Source organism: Sebastes umbrosus, chromosome 1, assembly GCF_015220745.1.
Source record: "Sebastes umbrosus isolate fSebUmb1 chromosome 1, fSebUmb1.pri, whole genome shotgun sequence".
NCBI lineage: Eukaryota > Metazoa > Chordata > Actinopteri > Perciformes > Sebastidae > Sebastes > Sebastes umbrosus.
The window spans coordinates 41831280-41859264 of NC_051269.1; the positions used below are offsets into that span (position 1 = coordinate 41831280).

At 42.3% G+C, this 27985-nt stretch overlaps 1 protein-coding gene across 5 annotated transcripts in view; it reads left to right on the top strand.

Moving 5' to 3' along the window:
• Positions 1-27985, top strand: part of epha8 (eph receptor A8) — a 132230-nt gene that overhangs the window by 38876 nt on the left and 65369 nt on the right. For all 5 annotated transcript variants that reach the window (XM_037783475.1, XM_037783453.1, XM_037783458.1 and 2 more), the window contains exons 2-4: positions 1094-1158; positions 25774-25827; positions 27842-27985. In XM_037783475.1, coding sequence (XP_037639403.1) covers positions 1094-1158; positions 25774-25827; positions 27842-27985 — 263 coding nt within the window. The remainder of the gene's footprint in view (positions 1-1093; positions 1159-25773; positions 25828-27841) is intronic.

Below are 27985 nucleotides of genomic sequence, written 5' to 3' on the forward strand. Positions count from 1 at the left end.
ACTGAATTAAAATCATTTCAGCCTACCTGTTTGAGTCAGTCAGTGGTTAGCTAGTAAAGTATGGTCAGTGTGTAAGTTGGCTGTTTGGGACGAATGAATATGGACTGCACAAACTTGCCAGTTGTTCAATTCAGGCTAGTAACACAAGGTCAAATTCACTTTTACAGATTGTCTCTGTTTACCATACGACTTTCATTTAAGCTGAGCTAATAAAACTAACTGTTAATTCTTATTTTGTCTTTTTGAGAGAAGAAATCAGCATACAAAACTACTAAATCCTCCTAGGCGTAGGTGTTGTAGGTGGTAGTGATATATTACAGTGAATATTAGTACAAATATACGCCCACTTGCTTGAAAGTCATTAAAGTCATGTCTGTCATCTGACAACTAATTTTACCTCAACAAATGATATCCCTAAAATGTATGTAAGAGCTAACATTTATAATGTCCCAGTATTTATCATTTTGAATAATAATGAATTCAAATTTTCTTCAGGTTGGTAATATCTTGTTAATTTATTGTAGTGTTGCTTTCTCTCGCACGCACACACACACACACACACACACACACACACACACACACACTGTTGTTGTCATGCACTATATGTTGTTTTGCACCCGACTTGAGATGTATTGAAATGTCTACATGTTGAGCTGTTGTTAATAACTTGAAAGCAGTGCCTGAGTTGCAGTCTGAGCTTCGTATTTTATCATCAGTTTATTGGATGTTTCAGCGCTCAGATAGCGTACCGTTTCACGTGCACATTTAACAGTAAACGCTTTGTTTCCTGTTCTATTCTGAGCCTGGACCGCCGAGGTCCCAGCTCCAAGGGCTCGGCGGGTGAACCAGGTCAAGGTGACATCACACGCTGCGACACCTGGCTCAGAGTTGCCGTGACGACCGTCCCGCCTCATCAGTCACACCTGTCAGACAGGTGTATGTGTGTGTGTGTGCGTGACTCTGTCGGGTGCCAGTGCACACAGAGGATGGTGATGAAGGACAGGATGGATGGGGGAGGACAGCAAAAAACAATCATTTAAAGTTCATCACTTAACTCCTCTGTTGTTGTTTTGTTATTTCTCTCACTCTGCAGTGAACCTACTGGACACCACGACGATCACAGGAGACTGGGGCTGGCTAACGTATCCGTCACATGGGGTAAGAACAAAATATCCACAGCATTTTTACAGCATAGGAAAACTCTTTTAACCCTCTGAGACCCACAATAGACCTGTTTTTGTCTTTTTTTTAGGGGGGTACAGGGGGTCTTTAGAGAGGAGATAGCAGGTCAACAGTAGATGTCACATAGAAGTGGTGTACATCGTCTGAAAGCTGGGAACATGAAGATTAATTTGGGATGCAGATGTGTGTCAAGTTGTTCTAGTCATAAATCAGAAATAAACATGAAAAACATTATGATAGAAGTATATGATGGTCATTCCCCATGCTCACTTTTGTCTCATAAGTTGTTGCAGCAATTTTTGCCATTTTTTTATCACTCGAGAATTGATAAAAATGATCAATAATCCCTCCAAAATACCACATTAAGACACCAAGACCTTGAGGAACACCATAGAAAAAGCCATACTGTGATTTGGGATCAAAAACTTTTGACATTTGGAGATTTCTGCAAGAATTGCATTTTTCGGCGATTGGATGGCGAGCACTCCTGTTGTGTAAACTGCTCAGAAACCTCCTTATTGTCAATCTAGCTAGGAAAGCCATCCATCCTCTGAATGCTCTAGGTCTCTAGTCTGATCCATCCATCCTCTGAATGCTCTAGGTCTCTAGTCTGATCCATCCATCCTCTGAAGGCTCTAGGTCTCTAGTTTGATCCATCCATCCTCTGAATGCTCTAGATCTCTAGTTTGATCCATCCATCCTCTGAATGCTCTAGGTCTCTAGTCTGATCCATCCATCCTCTGAATGCTCTAGGTCTCTAGTTTGATCCATCCATCCTCTGAATGCTCTAGGTCTCTAGTTTGATCCATCCATCCTCTGAATGCTCTAGATCTCTAGTTTGATCCATCCATCCTCTGAATGCTCTAGGTCTCTAGTTTGATCCATCCATCCTCTGAATGCTCTAGATCTCTAGTTTGATCCATCCATCCTCTGAATGCTCTAGGTCTCTAGTTTGATCCATCCATCCCCTGAATGCTCTAGGTCTCTAGTTTGTGGCTGTAAAGTTTCATGAGGCTGTGATTATCCTAGAGGTCACCACAGGTCATTTTATACAGTGAGGTCAAGATTAAAAAAATTATCTCACTACAATTAAATGGCTACTATGGGGACTAACAACATCACACATGAATACAGTTGTACAACAATCCCAATTTATGTAATTCTAAGACTGTTTAACAATGGATTCTTTAGTTTTTTTTTAGTTTCATATGATATCTGTACCTTCACTCTAGCTCTAAAACTGGACCTGCTACAGCCTCTGAAAGACAGTAAAGTGGGTCGGGATCGCGGGTCTCAGGGGGTTAAACAAATTGAACTCCTGATGCCAAAATGATTAAGACTACAGATGTAGAATCTACCTCCAATCATTTAGGCAGCATCAGCTTGTTAGCTGGGTAATCCTTACTGAACCGTATCTCCGTGAAAACCCAACTGCACACATTTCCACTACAGCGACACCTGTTGCAAAGGTATTCCAATTTTTTATCCCATCTGAAGGCATGCGAGGTAAACGGGCTCCGGCTGTAACGCCGACACTACAGGCTAATTACGTGTTCGCCCCATTGCAGCCAGACAACGACACGCAGCGCTCACCTAATTCCAACATCAGCTCCGACATCACTTTAAGCCCCCTCCACATATTGGCAGCAAGGTGCAAATCACAGCAGGGGGGAGCCTAGGCCCCCCGAGGGGAGGAAGAGGAGAGGGAGAAAGATGAAAGAGAGAGGACGGGGTGACGGCGAGGGCAAGGCGTCACTACATTAGCATATTGTAATGCCACATGATGAAGCCCGGGGTGATGAATTAGGACTCCAGCCGCGATCTTTATAGCAGCGAGATGCCACCGCGTCCCCCGACTCCCCCGGCTGTCAGCGAAGTGGTAGAAACATTTAACTCACCTCCGGCCCACACAACAGAAGGCGGCGTGATTGAACGGCGGCCAGGAGGAACAGATGGATTGTCTTTCATGTCCTGAGAAAAGAGCTGGAAGAATTGGATTAGAGTTTTGAGCGAATCGGCTCCTTCTGTGTAAAATCAGCGTGAGAAGTGAATCTGCTCCGTCCTGACAGGCCCCCGTGTCATAACATCTACATTACATAAACTCAGCCCGTGGTGTCTCATTTAATTGGTTCAATATGCCAGAAATATTCACTCATAACGTGATGAGAGACATATTTTTTCACTCTGAGCTCCTGCGCATGAAATGTTTGATTGAATGGATTTAGAGCTTTGTGGCTTTATGGTCAGGTTACATAAGGTATGCATCTGGTGCTGAATGGCAAGGAATCAGCTGGATCGTATGATGTTTTGTTCTCGTCAGACAGTTTTTGTGCTGATGTTGAAGTGACGCTGAAGAAGTGACATAAGTCTGCACGGGGAATAATGACTACACTTGTCTCTGAAGGTGAAGATTCATATAACTACTTAGTTGTTTCTTAGTTACCGAGGCTGTGTCCAGAATCACTCCGTCATGCATTCATTCACCGTTCTCTACATCAGTGGTGTTCAAACTTTTTAACTCCGCCGCCCATCATCACTGTAATTGTTATTATTGTTACTATTTTCAGACCCTGGTCACCACATTCCCGGACCACTTTCTCTGGATTTACATTGTTGTTAATTTAAAGCCTGGTATGTTTCATACCGGCGCTAAAGGGGGCCTCATGCGTTGATATCACACGCCAAAGGGCATGGACAAAGCGTCGGTAATTTACACCCTGGGAATGACAATGAGCTGGGATGGCCCATCGGTCAGTTGCATTGGACCTGAACAAATCGGGTTACCGGTACCTTGTGCGAGAATGGATGCCTGGACGATCCTAGCACTTGAGTGCTACGCAGGGCGGGTCTCGCTGAGAAAAGCATTGGGATTCATAATAATCCAAAAAATACCACATTTTGTCAAATTCAACAACAAGACTTCAAGAGTGAAGTAATTTGAGAGTTCAGACCTCCACTTGAGAAAATCAATAGACTTCCAGACTGTATAATAATGTTATCGGTCAAATTCATCATTAACTTTGTTTATTGTGCTTTTTGTTTTTGGCAAATGAAAAATACAAAAATACGAGTGTGAGGAGGTGAAGAGAGAGTCTGTAACCACAGATATATACAATGATTTAAGAGGCACTGAATTATTTACACGATATTATCATGTGTGTAATATTAACGTGATATCAATATCTCATTTTTAAATATCATGGTTATCGTCAACATACTTCAGGTAATGCTAATACATTGTTTTAGCTGGCAACAGGGCTCAATCTCTTTATATATTGTGTCATGTGAACTGTCTTGTTGAGGAGTAGCCATTAAACAAGGTCACAGAGTTTACAAGGTCACAGGAAAAACAACCTCTTTATTTGTTCCAGCGCTAAACATAGAAAACGACATCTCATTATTCACGTTATTGTTTCCTCTCTAGGGCACAGTATAGTATATCCTCTGCCACATGCTAAAAGGAATTAACTTAAGTCTTAAATGATAACATTGAAAGTCATGCAGAGTGTGATTAGAAATGATTAACAGTGAGAGAAACACGAAATATTCTCTGAGTGGTGTTTTGGGGGCAAATGGTTTATTAAGAAATGAAGTTGTGAAGTACAAAACACTTTTAGATATTAAAGAACAGTTTTATGTAAGATTATGTAAAATATAAGCTTGAGAGAAATTGTATGCAACTGGCCAAATCCCTCTGATCAGTGTCTGAGATCAGCAGCATTTCCAGCATTCGTCTGGAAAAGTACCCGGATCTTTGGCACATGGAACGTGCACAGTAGTGTCCGCAACCTAAAAAAAAACCTCAAAAAAAAATATCCGTTGAGCTACAGACGTCTCTTTCCCAATGTAAGTCTATGGGAAAAAGTCTTTCTGAGGCCCAATGGCATCACGTGACGGACACGGAAGTTGCAGTACCACCTTTTGATCACTACAAAAGTTGGGATCGACGACCAGCGCTTGATTTATACGCGGATGCATTTACATTGCAGTCAGTACAGGATACATGGCGTACAAAAGATACACAGAAATCAAGAAAGGCGTTCTTATTGCACGCTAAACGCCTTGTTGCATTATCGAGGCATTTATACGCCTTTTTGTGTGAATGGTCTGGTTGTACACATGGCTGTATGGTTGCATGTTGAGGTAGAGATGCATGCCCTAAAGAAAAGACCACATTTAAACACAACCAGTTTTACAACAACAACATTATGAAAGACTTAGTAAGAATATTAGTGGAATATTTATTTCCATTAGCCATGCAACAGCTTAGAAAGAATACTATCTCTTCTGGAATAAGGGCAACACACCAGAATATTTTGTGCATGTAGATGTAGCCAGAGTGACTGATGTGCCTCAGACAGGATATTTGTATGTGTGAGAGAACGAGGGAGAAAAACATTGCTGAGACCTCATGGGCTCCTTGATAAATGGATGTTTTGACAGTTTCTAAGTCTCTCACACTTACACACACACATTCACACATACAGTCCACATATAAGGTCATTTTTTTTTGCCACCCTGACAGTTTACAGTGTTATGAATGTGCCACGCTAGCAGCATCAGTTTTTCAGTTGCCCTCTTGTCCAGGCAGCAGCGGCAGCAGCAGCTCTTTGATGGTCTTAAGGTCGAGGAGAAAATGCAGCTGCAGTGGAAGGAAAAGATTTCTGTCGCCTGACGATTATGTCACGAAACGCCGTTATCGTTTGAGAGCGACTTGTGTTTGTGCGGTCATGTTTGATCCTAATACCTGGTGAGAAGTTTGGATTTTGTAATATCATGATAAATCTATTGTTATTACAGCAAATACATTAAAGCTGGCTCTGCTGGTATCCTGCAGGTTCCATAATAATATTTTTTAACATTGAAATGTTGTTCAGGAGGAAATGCACATGTCACTGTGAGTGAGCGAGTGAGGCAAAAGGTGAGAGGGAGAGAGAAGGAGGAATAGATAGAGAGGTTGCCCACAGGGAATACAAGAGGAATAAGTGTCAGGTCCACGCTGGAGGAAGATGGATTAAAATTGTCAGCGTGTAGTTTCCTGAATGGGAAGTCATTTCAGACGGAGGGACGGGGTCGGGGACAGACATTTCCTCTCTGCAGCTCACACAACTGTTTATTTTTTTTTCATTTGACTTCTTGCCAGATGAATTTCCTTTGCATTTAGGCCTACTAGTCTGGAGAGTGTCTTTAAAGCTGCATTTATCAATGTTTTGATATTTAGAATTGGTCAAATGACTATGTGTAATATGAAAGGGGTCGCCCATAGTGATTAAACCACAACGAATTATCATCACAATGTGCAGCTCTAAGGAGTGTTTTAGCGTCTTTCAGCTCATTGTTTTGGGTTTTACGGACCAGATTGATTAAGCCACAAATAATAAATAAGTCAACATTTACTTTTGGTTTCACACGGGATATGAACAGCGGTCTTCTGGGTGAAAGACCTGTGTTTGACACATCCACCTACTCTGACATCCTCCCTATGCCAACTTTGATTAAAACATATTTCTGTAAACCACGTAATTGTGAGCCAGGACGTGCAGGGCTGCCACTAAGGAAGTCAGGTGACGTAGTATAAAGAGCGATAATGTCCGCTTAGGGAGGAGGTCGGGGTAGATGGATGGGTACAACAAACACATGAATTTCACCAGGAGACCGCGGTTTGTGTCCCGGGTGAAACCAAAAGTCAACATTGACTTATTTTACCTTTTATTTTTGTTATGTACCTTAACTACAGTGATTGACCGCTTATATGGATCAAAAAGCTTAGGACAGAATCATTCAGCTGTTTAAATAATACGCTTATACTAATCAAGTAGTCGCTGAAGGTGTTTAAAAAACATTTTAAAACTACGTTAGACCAACGTTAATTACATTTTTGTTTTGTTTTTTCTTTACTCCCTTGATACTTTGCCTCGAGGACCGTCTGCTTTACAGCTGGATACCTGGCAGATTGATACCGTGACGGGAAAAGGAAAGTCATTTTCTGAATGAAAAACGAGTGTGTGAGGGGAAAGCACCTGTGGTTGAAGCCGCCCTCGTCAAATGCATTGATAACGCCTCGTCATGTAATGCCCCATTCTGCAGGCACGCCTGTGCTGCTGAGCCGGCCAGAAACGGCAATGCCTCGCCTTCAGTGAGGGAAACGGCAGAAGAATCGTCAGCGAGCCAGTTAATAGCAAAGCGGTCCATTTTATTTCTTTGTATTCATGTAATAAATGTCAGTCAGATGGTAATCTGCTTTACAAAAATGATGCACAACAACAAAATCCCAGTTATAATAATCATCCGCTTATAGTGACCAATTTGACCCGGACAGACGTGATCACTATGAGCGGTTTCCACTGAACTTAACGCCATCTAATTAAGTTATGTTACAAATGTAGTTATTTTACGTAACAAACAGTTATTTTAACCCAAAACACACACAAGTTCTGCACTGCAGGGGCACTGATGGCTTTCTTGCTGGACATTCGTGGGAGAACGCACGAAAAATGAGAAATAACTTTTCGTAAGATATCATACGAACCGTTGTATGAGGAGGATATGTTGAAATAATGCTAACATGTTGGCAACAACAACTTTATGATGTGTGTTCTGTTGCTGTAAATACTCAACATCCACGGCTGGAAATGAGCCTAAAGAAATTAACTATTTCCTCCTGTTTGAGTAGTGTTTGCTAAAAACTACAGTGCCCAGATGTTTTAGGAAATTGTTGAGCTGTTTGTAAAGATGAGACTATATAAGTGACCTGTTTTTAAATGTTGATGAATGAGCTCGGGGATGAGAGCCACAGGCAGGACAGAGACAGTTACAGAAACTAGTGTTGCTTTGGGTCTTTTTATTGGATTTCTTGACAATACGAGAAATATAGAATAATTGCAGCCTTTTTCTTTAACAATCGAGGCAGTAAATCGCTGAACGACAGAGACATCACCGAGGAGTGAGCTTGTACTGTAGGGATGGAGGGATGGAAGAAGAAGGATGGAGAGAGGGAAGCAGGATTTTTTTTCGCAGCGAAATTAAAATGTTTCCAGGAAAATAGCTGGAGATTGTCAGCTTCCATTTACTGTTCAATCAGCGGTGTGTGTGTGTGTGTGTGTGTGTGTGTTAGGTCTTTATTAGCACCCTGACCTCTCCCTTCATACGAGTCTCGTTTAGATGACATCATGACAGATCACGTCTTCGACTCAAGGGGCTTCTTTCCATCCAATTTATTCAGGCAATGGTTAGGACGCCCGTGGGCTGTCCCGGGAGCATCTCTCTGTTTTACACTCTCTTACTCTCTCTCTCTCTCTCTCTCACACACACACACACACACACACACACACACACTCTCTCACACTATCTCTCTCACTTTCTCTCGGAGCTTGTCAGATAGGGCAGGAAGACTTCATTATCCTCCAGTCCGATCTATGTTGGCCATGACAGGTTCATCCACCGGCCACCCTACAATCAATACAGCTGACAGTACAGGTTGTGTGTGTGTGTGTGTGTGTGTGTGTGTGTGTGTGTGTGTGTGTGATGATTAACGTGGGCTGTGGAAGCCATGATGTGGATGAGCAAGTGATGAGCCGAAGTGTCAAAAGCTTACAGTCTGTTGCCATTACTAACTATTTCAGTCTTCAGCTCCTTGTTACTTTCTTTTCCTCTGACTCTCTCTCTCTCTCTCACTCACACACACGCACGCACACACACACACACACACACGCACACACGCACACACACACACACACACGCACACACGCACACACACTGTACCCTCCGTCAGTGCCTTCCACTGCTGTGAAACGGAAGTTAGAGGTCTTGAACAAGAAGGAATTAAATCAAATCCTTCGCATATGTCAAACTGATTCGGAAAAAAATCTCCAGTATGCATTGGACCCGTCTATCTGGCCTACTGTATCCCACAATGCAAAGCGCCGGACCGCTACAGGCTACGGTTACAACAACAACAGCAGCCAAAAACGGCTTGTTTTTTTTACATTTTCATCACTAGATTCTGAACGACGCGAGAAATCAAATGTGTAGATTTAGGATATTGGCAGTTTTACGATGTTAGATAGCGAATCTAACATTTGCTCCACTGTTGTCGGAGTTCAGAAGCTCCACACTGCTGGCTAGCACCTGCAGTAGCATTTATTCATCGACAAATAAAGTGTACACACACTGTCTGCTACGTTCACAGCTAGAACGCCACCGACATCACACACACGGTCTGTCTGGAAACTCGCTGAAGTTACACACATTCGGTCGTATGTGTGTGACTACGGGGAGCATGAAGCTACCAGCAGAGCTAAAGATGCTAACGTAGCACAAACACACACACTGTTTGTCGTCCAATCGCTATCGTTAATCCGGACAGACACACAGCTGACAACCTGCTAAACTAAACTAAATGTGTGGTGGAGACTTTTACTGGGAAAGTGGCTGCATGTCCGCGACACTACACGGCTGCTAAGTTAACGCTCCCGGACGGTGAACTGGAGACTCAGTTGTCTGTTGTGTTCATACACAGCTGGAGCACCGCTGCATGCGAGGCAAGAATCCTGTCAGTTAACGGTTAATAATCGGTTAACGAGGGTCAGTTAACGGTTAAGTACATTTTTCAAACTTAGCATCCCTAGTCGTGATTATCTTGTCAGTTTACATGATAAATGAGTGCGTCCAGATGTTTCCTCTGAGTCGGAGCATTCACTCTACTTTGACTTCATCCAGCAAGGTTGAAACGATCACTGACCATCAACACTGATTTTTTTTTTTTTTTCGTATCATTTCACAGGAAAAGAAACCGTCTAATTCGGATTTTATAAAGTGGAGAGAATGCAATTTAAAGTTTCGGGGGGTGAAAGAGAAAAAGTCATACAACAGTCAGTAACAAAGCAATGAAACGCCGATGAGACACTGAGGTACTGCCGTACATACAGAACAGTGTCTTTGACATAACTTTGGATTTTAATTTACTTCATTTTGCTAGAAAATAGGCTGACAAAGAGAAACATATATTTATTTTTAATTGTTCAGTTTAATGATTGTAAACAGCTCATTTATATTAATAATGAGAATAATGATAATAATCATTTTGTGAATTCTTAAACCTAAAAAGCTCAAGTGATGACTTATTTTGAAATAAGTTCTGAAAAACTCTGCTGCAGCAGCTATCAGCAGCACCTTCCTCCAGGTCTGATTAAACACTACCTTAACACACCTCCAGCTAGTCCTTGAACTGTTGCTCTTCCTATGACCGTCCGCTGTGGTGTAATTGGCCGCACAAGCTCCCAGGAGACGGTGGCATGGCCGACACAGCACTGCTGCTGCTGCTGGCTGAGGGTGGTGCTGATACACCTCTGCTGCTGCTGCTGGCTGAGGGTGGTGCTGATACACCTCTGCTGCTGCTCCGTGGAACTATCTCACTTAATAAACACCCCAGGTGAAGGCACAGATTTGCTGTAGGCGCTGGATCACTGGAGGGGCTCCATGTGACGTCTGTAAGACCAGCAGAGTGTGTGTGTGTGTATGTGTGTGTGTGTGTGTGTGTGTGTGTGTGTGTGTGTGAGCAGGCAGGTTGGTAGATGGAGTTGGGCCGTGTTGAAAGGAAGCTGAAGCCAGCATGATCCAGGTTTGGATTCCCTGATCAGCGCTTCAGTCCTCAGAGGAGAAGCTGCCCGGGTGTTTGAATGAGAGATTTGGGGCAGACAGACCACCTCAGCCTCGACGGGGTTTGACAGACAGCTCTATTCTGCTGTCGGCTTTAACAGGCGCAGCACAGATGATCTGCTCGGAATGAAATCATCTGAAATGGGCCTCGAGCGCGGAGTCATCTCCCTCCTTCGTAGCTTCTTGGGGGCTGTGCCACGAGCTACAGTATGTGTAGGTTCCCATGTAGCTATACTAAGACAAAAAGGTATGCACTATAGAAGTTAAGCCCCTTTCTCACTGGACGAAAACCCCACTAACCCCCACGAACATCTGGCTTTGTCTTTAGTGGGAAAGGTCACAATCTCCGATTGGCAGTGATGGAAACATGACACCCCATTTTTGCCCCTTTTCCGGTGTGATGCTATGTGACGTGCATTGAAGTGAATATATAATAAATGAAATCAAATGGGATTTGGAAAATTATTATAATTTATTAACGTACAACCCATACAATTAATATGCTCTCCTCAAAGCCACCAGACTCCAGTCAGACAACAGTCATTTTTCCTCGCTGATCATCATAGAAACACACTTCATTTAAACTCGACAGAAACAAAATAGAACTCATCAAAACCTTCTTTTTTTAGTCTTTCCATCTTTCCTCTGTTCCAACAACCACCAACTCTGGTTTGGTCAAATAAACCTTTAATTCACGGAGTTAGATGTGAAAAAAACAGACCTTAAATGCGCTCCTTAAAGCCACCAGACTCCATTGACAAAAAACTTAATTTGACCTCTCTGATTGTTGTATAAAACACTTTTTTCAAACCCGATAGAAACAAACTAAAACTCATCCAAACCGTCTTTGTTAGTCTTCCCACTGTTCCAACAATCACCACCTCTGAGAGACTGAATAAGTAACAGATATAAAAGTCACCAACGTAACATTTTCACGGTTTCCTAACCCTGTTCTCCGGCGGGTTCGTGACTTAGAACGTGACGTAAAAAAACGCAGAAAGGCATACTCACTTACTGGCAATGGGAAAGGAGTCTATCGCTCTATTTTTTCGTGGTTTTCCCATGTATAAAAAACTGCATATATGTGCTAATCTTGGTGTAAAAAGGGTATTAGTTAAACATCAATCCAGTTATCTTCTTTACCTGCTAATCCTTTTCAGGGTTGAGGTTGAATGGAGCTCACAACGGTAACAGGGTCATTGCTCACATGGCTGTTGATGTTGAAGAGGTTGGATCAAACACTGAATGGATAGATTCCTCTGTTTCATGGCCACATTCAGTCTACTGAGCTATCACCCCCCCCCCCCACGGTGAAGCAGGTGGATAATATGAAAAAATAAAATTGTTTGAAACCAAAAATCAAATAAGAAATTCACAAAATGCTCCCAGCTGACAGATGAACAGACGCTAATGTTGCTGTCTGTTGTAAACGCTCTGCCACATCGGACATTTAGCAGAAAATTAAGCCCCACACACACACACACACACACACACACACACATACATACACACATACTACACATTTTAATGCATTTTATTTAAATGGGAGAAAAAAACAAATGTCCTCTTTGTTCGGATGTTTTCATCTTTTCACACGCGCACGCTGTCCTGTAAAAATGGCATCTCAGAATAGATATTACACCATCTCCCCCCACTGATCCTAGACCAGTGCAATTAACACCCCTATTCCAGAAAGGTTATCGCTGTCAAAGAGCCCGCAGACACACACACACATGCACACACACACATACAGAAGCAAAGTTATTAAGTCTGTTCTGCTTGTGTGGCTGATAGTATGAGAGGCAGAAAGGTGTTGGGCAGAGCCTGATATTTCCACTGAGTTAATATGCAGACCTGTTACTTCACATAGAGCCCAGCATTAAGCCTGGAAATGCCACCAGTGTACACACACACACACACACACACTGTGTGTTACAGCCATCACATCCCACCGACTCTATCTTCATCATCCTCTTTCTGTCCCCCTCTCTCTCTCTCTCTCTCTCTCTCTCTCATTCTCTCTCTGTCTATGAGTTCTAAAGAAACCTCCATCAAACACACTAATCTGAAATTAGATCTTTCAAAGAAGACACCGGTCTTCGGCTTTGTCTTTCTTTTGACGCTTCTCTTCCTAAAACATGTGTTGTCTGCAGCTTCTGCACGCTCGAATGCAAAAGAGAGAGAGAGAGAGTGGTAGTAATGGATTGCTAGAAATTGGATTATCCCATAATCTGATTTTACATGCTGAAATCTGCCACGTACTACATTAATTATTGGATTACTTATTTGATTACACAGAAATGTACGAGGAGTAAAACGGGCGTCTTGATCCTCCCTTAATATTAATGAATATAAATCATTTTCTCCGAGGTAAAGTAATCAAATAACAATAATAACACATTCCCCTTTAAACTGAGCAAGCCTTTAGCAGTTTGACAAGACAATCCCTCAGCTCAAGGTCCACTTACTGGCTTTTAGTGGAGCTTTCAACTGTATCCAACTGTGTTCATCAGAGGAGATGGATCTATTGAGGTTTGAGCACTTTTAGGACTTCTCATCCATGTTGGCTAAAGTTAAACATCAAAGTTCATTTTTGACCTTGACTTTAGGATTAAAGGCCCACTTGCTAACTTTTTCCAATGCTTTCAATCATATCAAATGGCCTTCATCAGATACTGAGCTCAAATGACAGCAGATCCATCTCCCTAACAACTGAGCAAGCATCTAAGAGGACCGTCTGAGACTATGTGTTAATAATCTCAGAAACCCCATCTGCTATCGGTCTGACGATGACTGAGCTCCATCGGGCAACGGCCATATTTCGGGGGTTTCGTGTAGCAAGCGGAGATCAAGGCCAAGCATTCTTGCCAACCTTGAGACCTTAAAAAAAGGGAGGAAACCAAAGCGGAGGGTCTGGTTGTCCTGCCCCAGAAAAATTTAAGTTTCAGAGACTTTGTTTCCTGCATTCTGGTGACTTTAAAAGAGTGAAAATAACAAAATAACAAGTTCACTGCAACAGCATTTTCATGTTGAACTTTTGATTTTACCTTTAACTCCCAGGAAAGAAAACGGAATAATTCACTCTGGTGTGAACTTGTCTGAATCTCTGGCATAAACTAATATTCATCTGTTTTTATTTATTTTTGTTCCTGCTTGAGTATTTCTTTCTCTTAGTTCTCTCCATTTCTCTCTCCGTCTCTCACTGAAGGTCCTTTCAGACACAACGAGACAACGGCACCACTGCGCTCTGAAACACGTTATTTCTAGAGGCTTGTGCTGCGCTGCACGCTGTGGCGAGTGTAGCTTAAACATGAGCTCAAACTGCGCTGTGTAGCGAGCATAGACTGCTCTCTTTGCCAGGAAACGACAGTTGGTGTAGCTCTATTGGCGTCCGGGTGGAAACAGTAGAGATTATACACACTGTTCAGTTCCAGATACAGTTTAAGATAACGAAAAGGAAAAAAAGTGTGAACATTTGTCATAAATTGGGAGAAATACGTGAGAATTGTGACCCCGGGAGGAAAGAGTACGGGGGAGTAAGAGTTGAAGGACTACTTAGTAGCCCCAAATCACTTTCTATGATTTCTTACCTGTTACATACTGTACCTGTATTTTTGTAAGTTGTTTCACAAAAACTATTTTCATGTCAGTAAGAAGCAGACACATCACCCTAAACTGAATATTTCTAAATGTAAATTGCTGCGAGCAGCAGGAAACCTATTGTGTTTTGTTTTTTTGTTTTTTTATTAGTCTTTTTTAATATAAAAGCCAAGAACCAATTAGCCAGTTCCAAATGCTCACGCACCACCCACAGCTCTATATTAAATATCCATATGGAAAAAGAAGTTGATAGACTCTGACAAGAAGATTTTTTTGCACACAAGTTAACAACAGCTGCCACATAGCGTAACATCTTCACCCCGGCCCTGTCAATCACGCAGGACTGAATATTACTGTTTTCATTTAGATTCTCAGTGATTTCAACATTGGATGTGTTTATTGTAAATAGACATTATTAAAGGGACTGTTTGTAACTTCTTACACGTATAAATCATTGCGGGTCGGTGTCCCATGCGCGCTCGCGTGTGACTACGCTGTTCAGACTCAGACTCCAACACAAACTACACAGAAGCACCAAAACAGCAAAGTTATATCTAGTGAAGCCCGTCTGTTAAACAGTGTTGGCCGCGGTCGGAGGACGCGGGGGAGACCGTAGCTTTGGTCTCCAGGGCCGGAGTGTCTGCTGTACTCTGCCCCTCTGCTCCTCTGCCTGCCTTCACTCACACACCACGCTCCTTCTCTCTCCACTTTCACGTGAATGTTCAGTGGACGTTTGTGCAGAAATAACTGCTGCAGCTCCTCCAGACCAACAGAGGTTTCCCGTGTCTTGTGAAGTGACGGGGCTCCGCAGAGAGAAACGTTATCGTCTCCGACCAAAACTCCGGTGTCTCCCCCGTTCCCTCCGGCCGCGGTTGGGAGGCTGAGGCAGGAAAAGCCAACACTAGGATCAGCATTGATTCATGGAGAGACCTTCGTCTGGTCAGCTAACATTACTGCCAAGCAGCTGAAATATAGAGTGATATTGTGCTTTTAGCTGACGTGTGTCTCCTCACTGTGTTGAGCGATGCTCATTCATGTCTATGTAGAGCGAGCGCAAGCAACAGGACGCTGACTTTCGTTGACTAAACGGCCACAGGTGTCGCTGTTAACAAGACATTTCTGATTCTTACATAGAGTCCCTTTAACATCCTATATAAATGATTGATGTCAGCATGAGGCTTCTGTAGAATGAGACAAATAGGGGACAAGTCGGGACAGTGAAGGTGATTAATAACAACAAGCAGATTGTAACTTTGTGGGTCATTTCTGTCCCCTGTTTGTTTTTTCATTAGAAAGTTGGTAAATGCAACAATAGTGTTTGTTTGGGTGGTCAAGAAGGCCTCAGGGCGAATCTAGTTAAAAATGCAATGTGTATAGGACGTGAAAGTTGAGCAGGAAATATTTCCCATCAGCACAGCAGACTCCCTGTAAGAATCTGTGTGTTTATACCCGCAGCTACCGACAATGATGAATAGAGCCTTAAACAGGCACCTCCCTTTCTATTGTCCCTCACAGCAGCAGCACATAATCATCTTTTCAACCAGTTTTCTCTCTATATTTGTTAATCAGTCTTTCAGTCTCCCTTTCATCTGTTTTGGCATCCACTCTCTTTCATATCATATGAATAAACTGAAATTGATTTCATGCTACAGGGCGTCAGTCTCGTACGAGAGCAGACCTCGAGATTTAGAGGCGACTACTTTAAAAAAAAGAAAAGAAAAAAGCACTTCCATTCTGCTTAACAACAGCTTCTCTGATCTTCAGGCAACTCCGATGGCAACTTCTTTTGTCTTAAGTGGAAACACTAAATGGGCTGAATAAAACAAAAGAGATTGAGATTAAAGAGAGAAAGGGAGCGTGGAGAATCAGAGAAATCGAGGAACGTGGATCAGACGTTGCATTAATTGCCACAAAGAGTCAAAGGAGGCTGAGCCGCTTGACTGCTTGACCCCAGAGCGTCCCGATCAGAAACACAATTAGCAAATAAATGAGAAGAAACTACCAGCAGACTGGATTTACTGTCTGTCTTTTGTTTGCAATGAAGATATGGATGATATCAGTCATATTATCTGTTTAATTGAGGCATACTGGAGGATCAGTGGAATGAGGGACGGATGAGTTACAACCAGGCGGCAGCCTCCGGGTCTAAGAAGTGAAGCCGACGCTGAAGTGCCTTAAACCTGCATTCTCTCTACCAGCCAGCAGGGGGCGACTCCTCTGGTTGCTAAAAGAAGTCTGATTGTATAGAAGTCTATGAGAAAATGAGTCTACTTCTCACTTGATTTATTACCTCAGTAAACATTATAAACATGAGTTTATGATCTCAATCTCTAGTTTCAAGTCTTCTTCAATACAGCATGATGTTCATTTAGTAAATTATGGTCCCATTTAGAGTCAGATAGACCATAAAGCAGGGGATGCTTTAGGGCGGGGCTACCTGGTGATTGACATGTCGCTACCATGGCGTCAAAGAACGTATGTTGCTAAGAGGTGGAAGTCAATCGTTCGTTCCATTGCAACATCAGCCTCCAGCAGCAAAGCTACTTATTCCAATTAATCGATTTGAATGCTTAGAAGTCGGCTACTTTTGTTTCTGGCGGAAGCGGCTGAAAAAAAGTCGTCTCGTTGCTTCTAAACTCTTAGACAGCGTTGTCCGGTCTGGGAGTTTTCCGATTTTCATCTTTAACTTTAACCCTTTCACAGTGTGTTTTCAGTTCATGAAAGTCAATTATAACCTTTTTGGTCGAATAAAAATGTCTTATTCAGCGTTTGGTTGTACTTAGCTCCACCATCTCGTGTCACTCCTGGTTGCAAAAAAACAAGATGCCAAACTTGAGACTTCAAAAAGGCAGCCAATGGGTGACGTCACGGTGACTAAGTCCACTTGTTAGATACAGTCTATGGTCACAACATCACAGGTTCAAATTCATTACGATGGTACAACACTGAGCTCACATCCACTCTGTCTTATCACCACAACGTCCTGTCTGTGTCCTCTGTTTACTGCAGTACCACTTTATACTGCTTTTCAAAACAGTCACTTGTAAGTATGTAATGAAGCCAGTAAATACCCACCAGCGTACTCCTACACAGTTGCACTTATTGTGCCTGATTAGACCTGTTTTACAGGACTGTGTGGGCACGAACAGTCTGTGCTTGATTGACATCTTCCTCATTCTCTGTTAACTTTGTTGCACCAGGGAGGGCGGGACAACTTTATCATTGTTTGGAGTGTTTATTTTATTTTATTTATCACTCCTGTGAACACGGCAATCGCACTCGGGTGCAGCACCAAAACAAGCGAACCGAGACCTCCTTGAAGGGGTGATCTCGGTTCGCTTCCAAACTAACTGCGGTTCGGTTCGGTACGCTTCGTTTGTGGTGAGAACGTGATCCAACCTCGATACGGCCCAACTGGTGAAATTATTGGATTAAACCAGCTCCGGTACCGAGCTGCTGTGCACGTCAACACCAGACACCAGACAACATTACTACAGAAGAGCCGACGCTTGCCCTCGCTATTTACATCAGTACTAAACAGGTGTAACGTCAGGCTGTGTTGAAGACCACGGGCATACCTGATCGATCCCCGGAAATATTATGAGTATGTCACAGTTTAGGAGGGTTAATGCACGCCTCCTCCTCCTCGTCCTCCGTACATCTTGATATGCGCCTTTGGCGACTCCAGTGCATCAACACATTGTTTTCCAGTCGTCTCGTTTTCAAACTGAATCGCTTGCCTTGAGTCAAGCCGCATAGTTGTCCCTTCATTATTGCGTTCTGTTTGTCTGCTCTTCTGTGTTTACTTCCAGGAGTTTTCCATCATGGAAATTCTGACCAATCAGAGTTTCTTTGTGCACCAAAATTTTGGTCCGCTTGTAAATGCTGCCGTTTGAACACAATCCAAACTCAAGGCAATAGGCAGCATGGTAACGATTTGGTCCCTGATTCAGACCAGAGCAAACGAACTACAGGTGTGAAAACACCCCTAACCTCCTTCTTGACAAGCTAGTATGACATGGATGGTACCGATGGATTTCTTAGTTTTTTTCTAGTTTTATGTGATACCAGTATCTTCACTATAGCTTTAAAACTGAGCCCGGTACAACCTAAAAGAAAACGTTTTCGTTAACAACTTTTTTTAGTCTAATTTTATATCCATACACTTGTTGTGTGTACCTGCAGTCTATTTGTGATCAATGTACATTGTGTGTTATGTTGATGTGTGTGTGAGGAAGCAGTTTTGCTCTCTGTCTGCCACGTTTGATTTGTCCTGATGAGAGATCCGATGAGTTGACAGGCAGGAAACAGATGTGCAATTTACAGCCAATTAATTCCTCATTCTCTCTCTCTCTCTCTCTCTCTCTATATATATATATATATATATATATATATATATGTATCCGCACACACCCACACTGCATTGTCAGAGGGCCGCTCCGTGAAGTACTGCGTCTCTGTTGTCGTCACGATAGAGAACTCTCTTATCTCTCTCTCACAAGATAAACATGCCCTGCTGAATCTCTCTGACTTCTTTTCTTCTTCTTCTTCTTCTCCTCCCTGGCTGCCTGCTGAAGATGAGCTGAAAATATTTCCATTATTTACGAGACTAAACAACAACCGATATCGTCCAATCTCATCCCCGTCCTGCTTTGCCGTACAGCTCCCAACCTCCTGACAATCAGCCTTCAGCTGCTGTGATTTTTCACTCCTGGAGAAAATTACAAGGGAGGAAAAATCTCAGATTCCCCCCCCCCCAAAAAAAAGAAAAAAAAGAGGAGAGGTTGATAGTGCAGCGATGGCAAGACGGGAATAATGAGGCCGATAGAGAGGTTATACACCCCACTAATTAGCCGAGGTCTTCACAAGTTCAAGGACGGTTTCAATTTAGCTGATAAAGATGAGAGGATGAGGAAGGGAGGGAAGGGTGAGATGGGTGAGACTTCCTACATCTTAATTATCCCAGTGGTTTTTGGCTGGTGGCGCCTTAGGGGAGTGTGTGTGTGTGTGTGTGTGTGTGTGTGTGTGTGTGTGTGTGTGTGTTGGGGGGGAGTCTGAGGAGAGGAGTTGGAGGGCTTCCATGCAAAGCCCAGTCGTCTTATCCGAGGCCGAGTTCAGCTGGGCGCGGCCCAAAGCTTCGCGGGGTTGACACTTTCCCTTTCAATTACTCCGCCACTCGCACAAGGATCCGCAGCCCAGGAGGATCATGGGTAACACCCGGGGTTAAACACACATCTTCATTTATACATGCATACAAATTGGCTATGTTTACACTTATACACAAAATAATCAGTGCAGCATATTGTTGAAGGTTGTGTCCATGATTCAAGAGAGCACCAGTTCTGAATGTGATGATGAATACACCCAGCACACCGTAGCCTGTAATCCTCGCTACCGCTCATCTGAAGGACGGAGAATTGCTTTTCTCTCGATGGAGGACGAGGAGGAAGTCATATAGTTTGGCACTGAGTGAGTCACCGGTTCTGTTTACACCCACACAGATATTTATTTTTCATTATTTTTCTATTTTATTAAATGAGTACCGTTCTCATTTCCTGCAGCGGCCTGCTTTACATTAACACACAGGGCTGCTACTACACTTTTTGGCGCCCGAAGTAAAATGCAGCATTTGGGTCCCCCCTCCACATTTTAAAACGGCATCTTTGCTTTCTTAAAGGGGGTGCTCAATGGATTTAGTATACTGCACTTCCATAAACTTTGGGACTTGCAAGAAACAAAATAAAAGAGTGGTCAAAATTCACAATTTTAAATCCATAAATCCTTAAACCCAAACTGAGATTTCCCTGATGACATCATCAGGGTTCTTTTCATCAGACTTTAAGGAATACTTAACCCACACAATTACCATTTATATATCATTAATTCACCCCCGTGTTACCTTGAATTTGTGAGGAAGACTTTGTTTTTCTTGCATGCCTCCACCGTGAACGAAGAATACAAAAAAAAAAAACAAAGAAAAGTCTTGATGAATTTATTTATTTATTTAGCGAATGCAAAGTCCTCGAGCCAGGCGCTTCCCTCCTGGTCTGCTGTATGGAGGGTGACTAACCCTCCTTTTAGACTGTGGAGCGGGCACGCTTCAATGATGTGTTCCATTGTTTGCACCTCTCCACAAGCACACAATGGGCTTGGGCTGCTGCCCCATTTGTGAAGGCTGGCCAAGCAGGGGGGGGGGGCATGTCCGGACCTGAATCTATGGAGGGTTGACCACTGTATCCTTGGCAGGTTGGTGCCGGGGACCTGTTGGGTGGGGTCTGACACCAGATGTTTGTTTGGGACATCCTTGGGCTGATTGGGTGGTGAAGTCAGCTGGTGGGGTATTCTTCCCAATCGGTCGTCTACATGGAAGACGGGCAGTGGGTGGGTTGAAGATGTCTGCATGAATCGGTAGATGGGGAGAGTGAACTGAAGTAAATAGAGGTTATTTTTAACAACAGCAAAATAATATCAAAACATTCGTTTACACACAACTGGTGCAGTATAATCCAAGTCTCATTTATCCAGTCGTATGCTCACTACTTCCCAAACACATGCATCTTCGCTAAAACCTTACCATTTAAAACACTTCCTCATAAACAGTCTCACGCTTGCGCGCTACTTCTCCGGACTTGTACAAAGTGTTTTAAATAGCATTTGATATTTAGTAAACAAATGGTCATCATGTGGGTAAAGAAAGCTCCTCCAGAGCCACAGAAGACATTAGAAGATATAAGAGCGTGGTTGTGCTCTAATTTATTCATTTCACTCTCATCCTCCACCTCCCAATTATCCTGAACGTTGGTGAGGGAGGTGTAGTTGATGTTTATTTATGGTAGTTACATTATTACCGTTGTTACTGTTGTTACGCTACGTTGTTGTTACGCTACGTTGTTACGCTACGTTGTTACGCTACGTTGTTACACTACGTTGTTGTTACGCTACGTTGTTACGCTACATTGTTACGCTACGTTGTTACGCTACGTTGTTACACTACGTTGTAACGCTACGTTGTTACGCTACGTTGTTACGCTACGTTGTTACGCTACGTTGTTACGCTACGTTGTTACGCTACGTTGTTACACTACGTTGTTGTTACGCTACGTTGTTACGCTACATTGTTACGCTACGTTGTTACGCTACGTTGTTACACTACGTTGTAACGCTACGTTGTTACGCTACGTTGTTACGCTACGTTGTTACGCTACGTTGTTGTTACGCTACGTTGTTACGCTACGTTGTAATGCTACGTTGTTACGCTACGTTGTTACGCTACGTTGTTACGCTACGTTGTTACGCTACGTTGTTGTTACGCTACGTTGTTGTTACGCTACGTTGTTGTTACGCTACGTTGTTGAGCTATTTCTACACAAACCGAGACATTATTTCTGACTTTAACCAACTAGTTTTGTTGCCTAAACCTAACCAACTGTTTCACAACGTTAATCACACGGCATTGTGTGTATCTGCAAGCGTGATATGAGGCTGATATGTCAACGTTCAACATATCCTGTCGTTTTGCAGAAACGTACAATGCCAACATTTTTTCTGGCGACTGGGTTGTCCATGCTCACTAAACCAAGTCCACTTTTGAGCGATCCAATTGATTGATAAAACTCTGGGAACCTTACCCGTCCATGTGCATTTTACTTGGAAATACACCACATTAGCTAAATACGCTTTAACTGCAATTGTTGTAAATATTTTCAGATGTGTGTATAATTTCATTTTAGATGATCAAACATTCCAGTGTCCTGCTCAGACTTGAACATTGGGAGGTTATGGAAAGAAAGTTTGGGCCCCCGTGAAAGGGGCCTAGTTGGTTTCCTCCTCGGTCTATGCCGCGGTCCTGCCCTGTTTACACGGTTACATTCACCCAGTTCAGCCAGTCTAGAGGTCAGTGTCTTACATCAATGCACCCTTTTATCTATAAATCTCAGTTTCTTTTGTTAACTGATATCCTACTGTTCTATCCGTATGAATGGCCTCTCCTCGCCGTATGTCACATGCAAATATCCTGTTTCAACAGGAGTAGAGAAGGAAGAGAGTTGCTCTCATTCCCCTGGAGTTTGGGTTAAGCTGTTTGCATGAACTTTTGACACCCTGCAATAGAGTCTCCGTGATACCATGAATAAACCAGTTGACAGAACATCCTTATTTCCTCTATGACTGAACCGTGGTGGGTTACTTCTAATACAGGAGCACGTAGGGATGATATTTTACCCCTGACATCAATGTACCATGTAACTGTGCAACTGGATTTGTGCTGACAATGAAAACCATAAGTAGAAGGTGTGAAGTGTTTCTGTGCAGCAGTAAGATGTTGAGATGTGAACAAACACAAACACAAGACTTTTAACCAGGAGACCACGTGACTCATCGGTATCATCAGCCCCATGAGTCCCGTAAGTCGCTAATCAGTGATGTTAATGTCAACCACGACCATTTCCTAACCCTAACTAAGTGGCTGTGTTGCCTAAACCTAAGTTCCTGTGTAAACAGAAGGTTATTTAGAAAGGGCACTATGAATGTAAGGAGCGTATATTGACAAGCCGTCCCTGGTTCGTCCAAAAGTAACCCAAAAGGGGTAACCAGTGCGTCGGTCTCCAATGCCGAGAGACACTGACCAAGCGGTGGTATTTGAGTGGGAGTGAGAATGTGTTGTCATGTAAAGTATTGAACAATTTAAAGATTCAACATGATGATGTGCTAGATGAAAAAACAAATGTCACAATTCATCATCAATTCGCCACATCTGTGGGCCGGTGAACCGCAAAAAAACTTTTCTACATGTCCATCCAGCCCCGTCTGTTTACCTCCACCTCTTACTTTGCCTGTCATTCGGGGTGCACATGTGTGACAGGAACGCTCTGCTGTGGCTGCAATCACACCCGTCTCCATGAGACTGAAGAAGTTAAGTTACTGTAGTTAACTTGTGCTTACATCATAGGCTCCACCGTAGCCTACTCCGTCGATACTGTTGCAGCTGTGAAACAGTGGCTAAATCATTTTGAGCGTTACAACCCCCACAAAATGACCCATTTCACTATCAGAATCTGATCAGTTCAGTCCGATAACATTTGGTAAGAGCGCTAAACCAGACGTTAGCTGGTTTGGCCAGCGGAAGTCTCTGATGTGCATGCTCTGCCAATAGCATTAGCAATAGAAACAATTGGCAATTTTTTTAATCATTAATTTTTCTGTGGTGTGACAAACTCAGAGCACATATTTACTTTTGCTTTACCAGGACTTTAAGTCTGACTAAAGACAGTCAGAATGACTGATTTGACTGTTTATCCAAGACCTCACAATAGACCCATTTTTGTCTTTTTTAGGGGGGTACAGGGGACTTTATGGGGAGGTAGCAGGTCAGCAATATATGTCACATAGAAGTGGTGCACATCATCTGAAGTTTAGAGACCCCAGTATGCAAAAATAGTCAATGCTAGTTTTTCCTCGCCAAAATTCAGATTTGCAACTTTGGAGCGTTATTTACCCTCCTTCCCAACAAGCATGACATGGTTGGTACCAATGGATTCGTTGGGTTTTCTTGTTTCATGATATCTGTACCTCTACTCTAGCTCTAAATCGGAACCTGCTACAGCCTCTGAAAGACAGTAAAGTTGGTCGTGGCCGCGTGTCTCAGGGGGTTAAAGTGACAACTCAAATGCATGCATAAATTCCTTGTTTATGTTTGTACTGTCTGGAGCAAAAATGGTCTGACTGGCATGTTGAGTGGGGCTGGGATCTGTACATGGAAAGAAGATTATTTTCAATCATGTCGGCCTACACTGCCAACGTGTGCCTGTGTACATACCCCACCGATGCATTCAAACAAATCTGAATTTGAATGTAATCTTCCCGTGCATCCCACTACATGAAATCTGGGCATTTCCTGGGCTCCTCATCTGTAGATAGAGGCCCTCTGGGAGCACAGCTTATATCTCCTCACAATACACTCGGAGGGGGAGCGCAGCAGACGGCTTCCTGTGATTGAGTTTCCTCCGGGTGCTAGATGTACAGCAGTATAGGTGCAGAGAGGTGTAACGCACATTAACACATTTAGAAATACCAACACATTTCACTTACGGTTCCTCCTCGTAATTCTATTATTGGCCGCTGGCGGCATTCAGTAAACAATGTAAATCTAATCACATACATGAGGGGCTTCTCATTAAAGGAAAATGTGTCCCGTTGGAATTACATTAAGCGAATTCCTACATGCTGAAATGTAGAACACATGATTGCGTGTGTTAACCCTTGCTCGCCCGGACAGAATGCATCAGCATATCTAAAACCACCATTAATCACAGTTTGACAATGTTTATTGAGATTATCAAATTATGCTTTTAGTCAAAGAATATGAGAAAGTGAATGAGATGATGGATCTTTAACCTCGTGCAAAAATAAAGTCTCTACAGTTCAGATTGACTGTCAAAGTGTGCGTCATCCTCTGAGGGGGGATTCGTCTGCTCTGAGGTTGTCAAGATTAGATTTGCTCATGTATAACTAAAATCATAAAAACATACTTACTGGATAATTTATGCAAAAGTCTGTATATAAAACTATTTTAAAAAAAGTGTATATTTTGCTACTTAATAGCAAAATCTAAAGAAATATTCTGCTTCAATCCATATTTGTTGGCGTTTAGCCATTCAAAAACAACATTTCCACTTTGGTCAAAAACCTATTTGCTATATTTCAGCTTATATACGTATATAGCTTACTATAACAAAAAACAATCTATTTTGGCTCTAACACTATTATAGTAAATTAATATAGTCGGTACAAAAAAAAGGATCATATTATGTATTTGTATCTGCATTCACTTGGCGAATACGTCAAGACGTCATCACTTAATATTGACGAAACTGACGAGTTCTGTTCATTAAAGACAGTTGATTTAATAAAAAAGGACTAATTTAATACACTGAATCACTTTATTCAAATTGAGGATTTTGTTTTGAGGATTTATCATTTTTTTAGGGTGATGACGTCGGGGGTTGGAGGGCCTCAGCTTTTCTTAGATACAGGTAGGGGGGGGGCTTTAAGTAAAATAGATCGGGAACCGCCGTCATACCATACACCTGCCACACTAGCATGACCGCCGCCTGTGTGACAGGACTCATCACATGTTTCATTTGAAGTCAGAGCTAATAATAATCTTCCGATGTGGTTAGGGAGGCACGTAGGCACAGACGGTCATGTGGGAAATTTAGACAGCAGCAGAGTGATTTGCTGAATATGAATCTGAAAAACGTGGAGATGTGTGAACATGTGACTGACCCAAGAATGCTTCCCTCTCTCTCTCTCTTTTTTCCTTTTCTCTCTGCACAGTGGGACGCCATTAATGAGATGGACGAGTACTTCAGCCCTATCCACACGTACCAGGTGTGTAATGTTCTCAGTGTTTTATTAAAGTTAATTATTACAAGAACATCAGTGGAATATATCACTTTGATCTCAGGGAAACTGTTCTACATTAAGTTTGATGATAATTAATCACCAGCTTTAATATTTGTTAGATTATATGGTAATACTTTTCATTAAGTAAAGATTATACAACAATTCCTGCTGGTGTACTAAAGTGGAGACAACTTACTTAGTCATTTTTCAATGTTGTACTTCAGTATTAAGAAGGTGTTTTTGTTTCAGTACATAGTTCAGTATAAATATGTCACATACAGTAGCAAGAGTTCAAGTACCCCACCTAACCCCAGGATATATTGACCAGACACCAAAAAAGAATGTCCCTGACACTTGTTTATTCAGAACTTAGTGTTAAATCATATTGTCTATAATAAAAATGAAATTATTAGTTGATTAATAGATGAGTTGATAGCAACAATTTTGATAAAAGCCAGTAGTTCAGCTTCCTAAAAATGACTTTTTGCTGGTTTTCTCAGTGTAGTAAATTGAATTCATATTTAATACCTATATATATATTATATATGATATTTGGACTGTTGGTTGAACAAATTAAATTTAATTTGAATTTAAAAGTAAGTTGAAGACTTCACCTTGGGCTCTGGATATTTGTAATGGGCATTTATTTATTTATTTTTGTACTATTTCCTGACATATAGACTCAAGGCCGCATTAAAGTACTATTAAAGACCCCGAGGGTACGACTTTTTCAAGGCCCTCCTTCCAAGCACCATCATGACTCAACTAGATCCCCCGTCCAACCTGCACAAACATCAGCCACGCTTAATGTGCATACAATAATGCATCAATAATGTACGATACAGAAATTGTATCACCAAAAGGTAGCCTTCCTTTTGACGTTACGCATGGCAAAGTCCTTGGTTAGAGCAACAGTGTGTATGGAACAAATGGTTAATTGGTAGATTAATCAGCAGATGAATTGATAATGAAAAGAACATTTTTGTTGCAGCCCTATAGTCTCTGACTTTTACTTCCTAATATGAAGATCTAAATGCAATTTCAAAGTGTTCTCCAATAACACTCTGGTGGGGGAAACACATGATTAATTGATGATTTAGCAATTCATTTAAAAGTGGTTCAATTGAAATGATTTGAGTCACATAAGAAAAATACAAGAATCAGCCTATAAAATATCCAAGTGGTGGTTTTTAATTGTAGAACAAACTCAAGTTGCTAAACGTTTTATGATTTGTGAGTAACACCTTTCCATCAGTATATCATTCTGAGTGCAGGTTCATCTTCACGTCACCTCAGGCCTCACCTGAATACATATTAGCTGTAGTGAAGCAACCCAGTCGCAAGAAAAAATGTTGGCATTGTACGTTTCTATAAACCACGGGATACGTTCAATGTCGACATTTCTGACCATGGTTTGTGTTAAAAAAATAATTTAATAACGTAACGTAACAACCGTAACTTTGCAGACTGTAAAGTCAGTGTTTGGTTTTGGTTTTGGTTTACTTTTTGAGACACAAACAGCGGTGTCTTGGGTCAAAGTCCTTTGTGTGTTTGACCCATCAACCACCTGTCCCACCTGCCCTTTGTGGACTTCCTCGCTTTTAAACTCATTATTATAACACGTAACTTTCAATAACGGCCGCTCCACATACTGGGTTATTTGCTCTGTGCGTTGCTCATTGTAATAGTCACCTGCTCTGCCCAAATGCAAAAACGCCCACAATCAAAAAACAATGTCCACATTCAACATATCCGTGGTTTGAAGAAACGTAAAATGCCAGCATTTTTTCCTGGTGACTTGGCTGTGTGAAGACCAGCGGCTCTGCTCTTCAAGAGAAATAGATCACCACACAGGAGTAGGAACAAAGGACATCTTTCAAAAACAAAAAAGAGGAAAGAATCAGCCCCACTTCGCTCCTTTAAAGACTGTAATGTTTTCATTTTATTGATGATGTATGTTGCTGCTAGAGTTGCTGATCATGACACCTGCTCTGTACAGGTCTGTAATGTGATGAGCCCCAGCCAGAACAACTGGCTGAGGACGGGCTGGCTCCCTCGAGACGGAGCGAGGAGGATCTACATCGAGGTCAAGTTCACCCTGAGAGACTGCAACAGCATGCCTGGAGTACTGGGCACCTGCAAG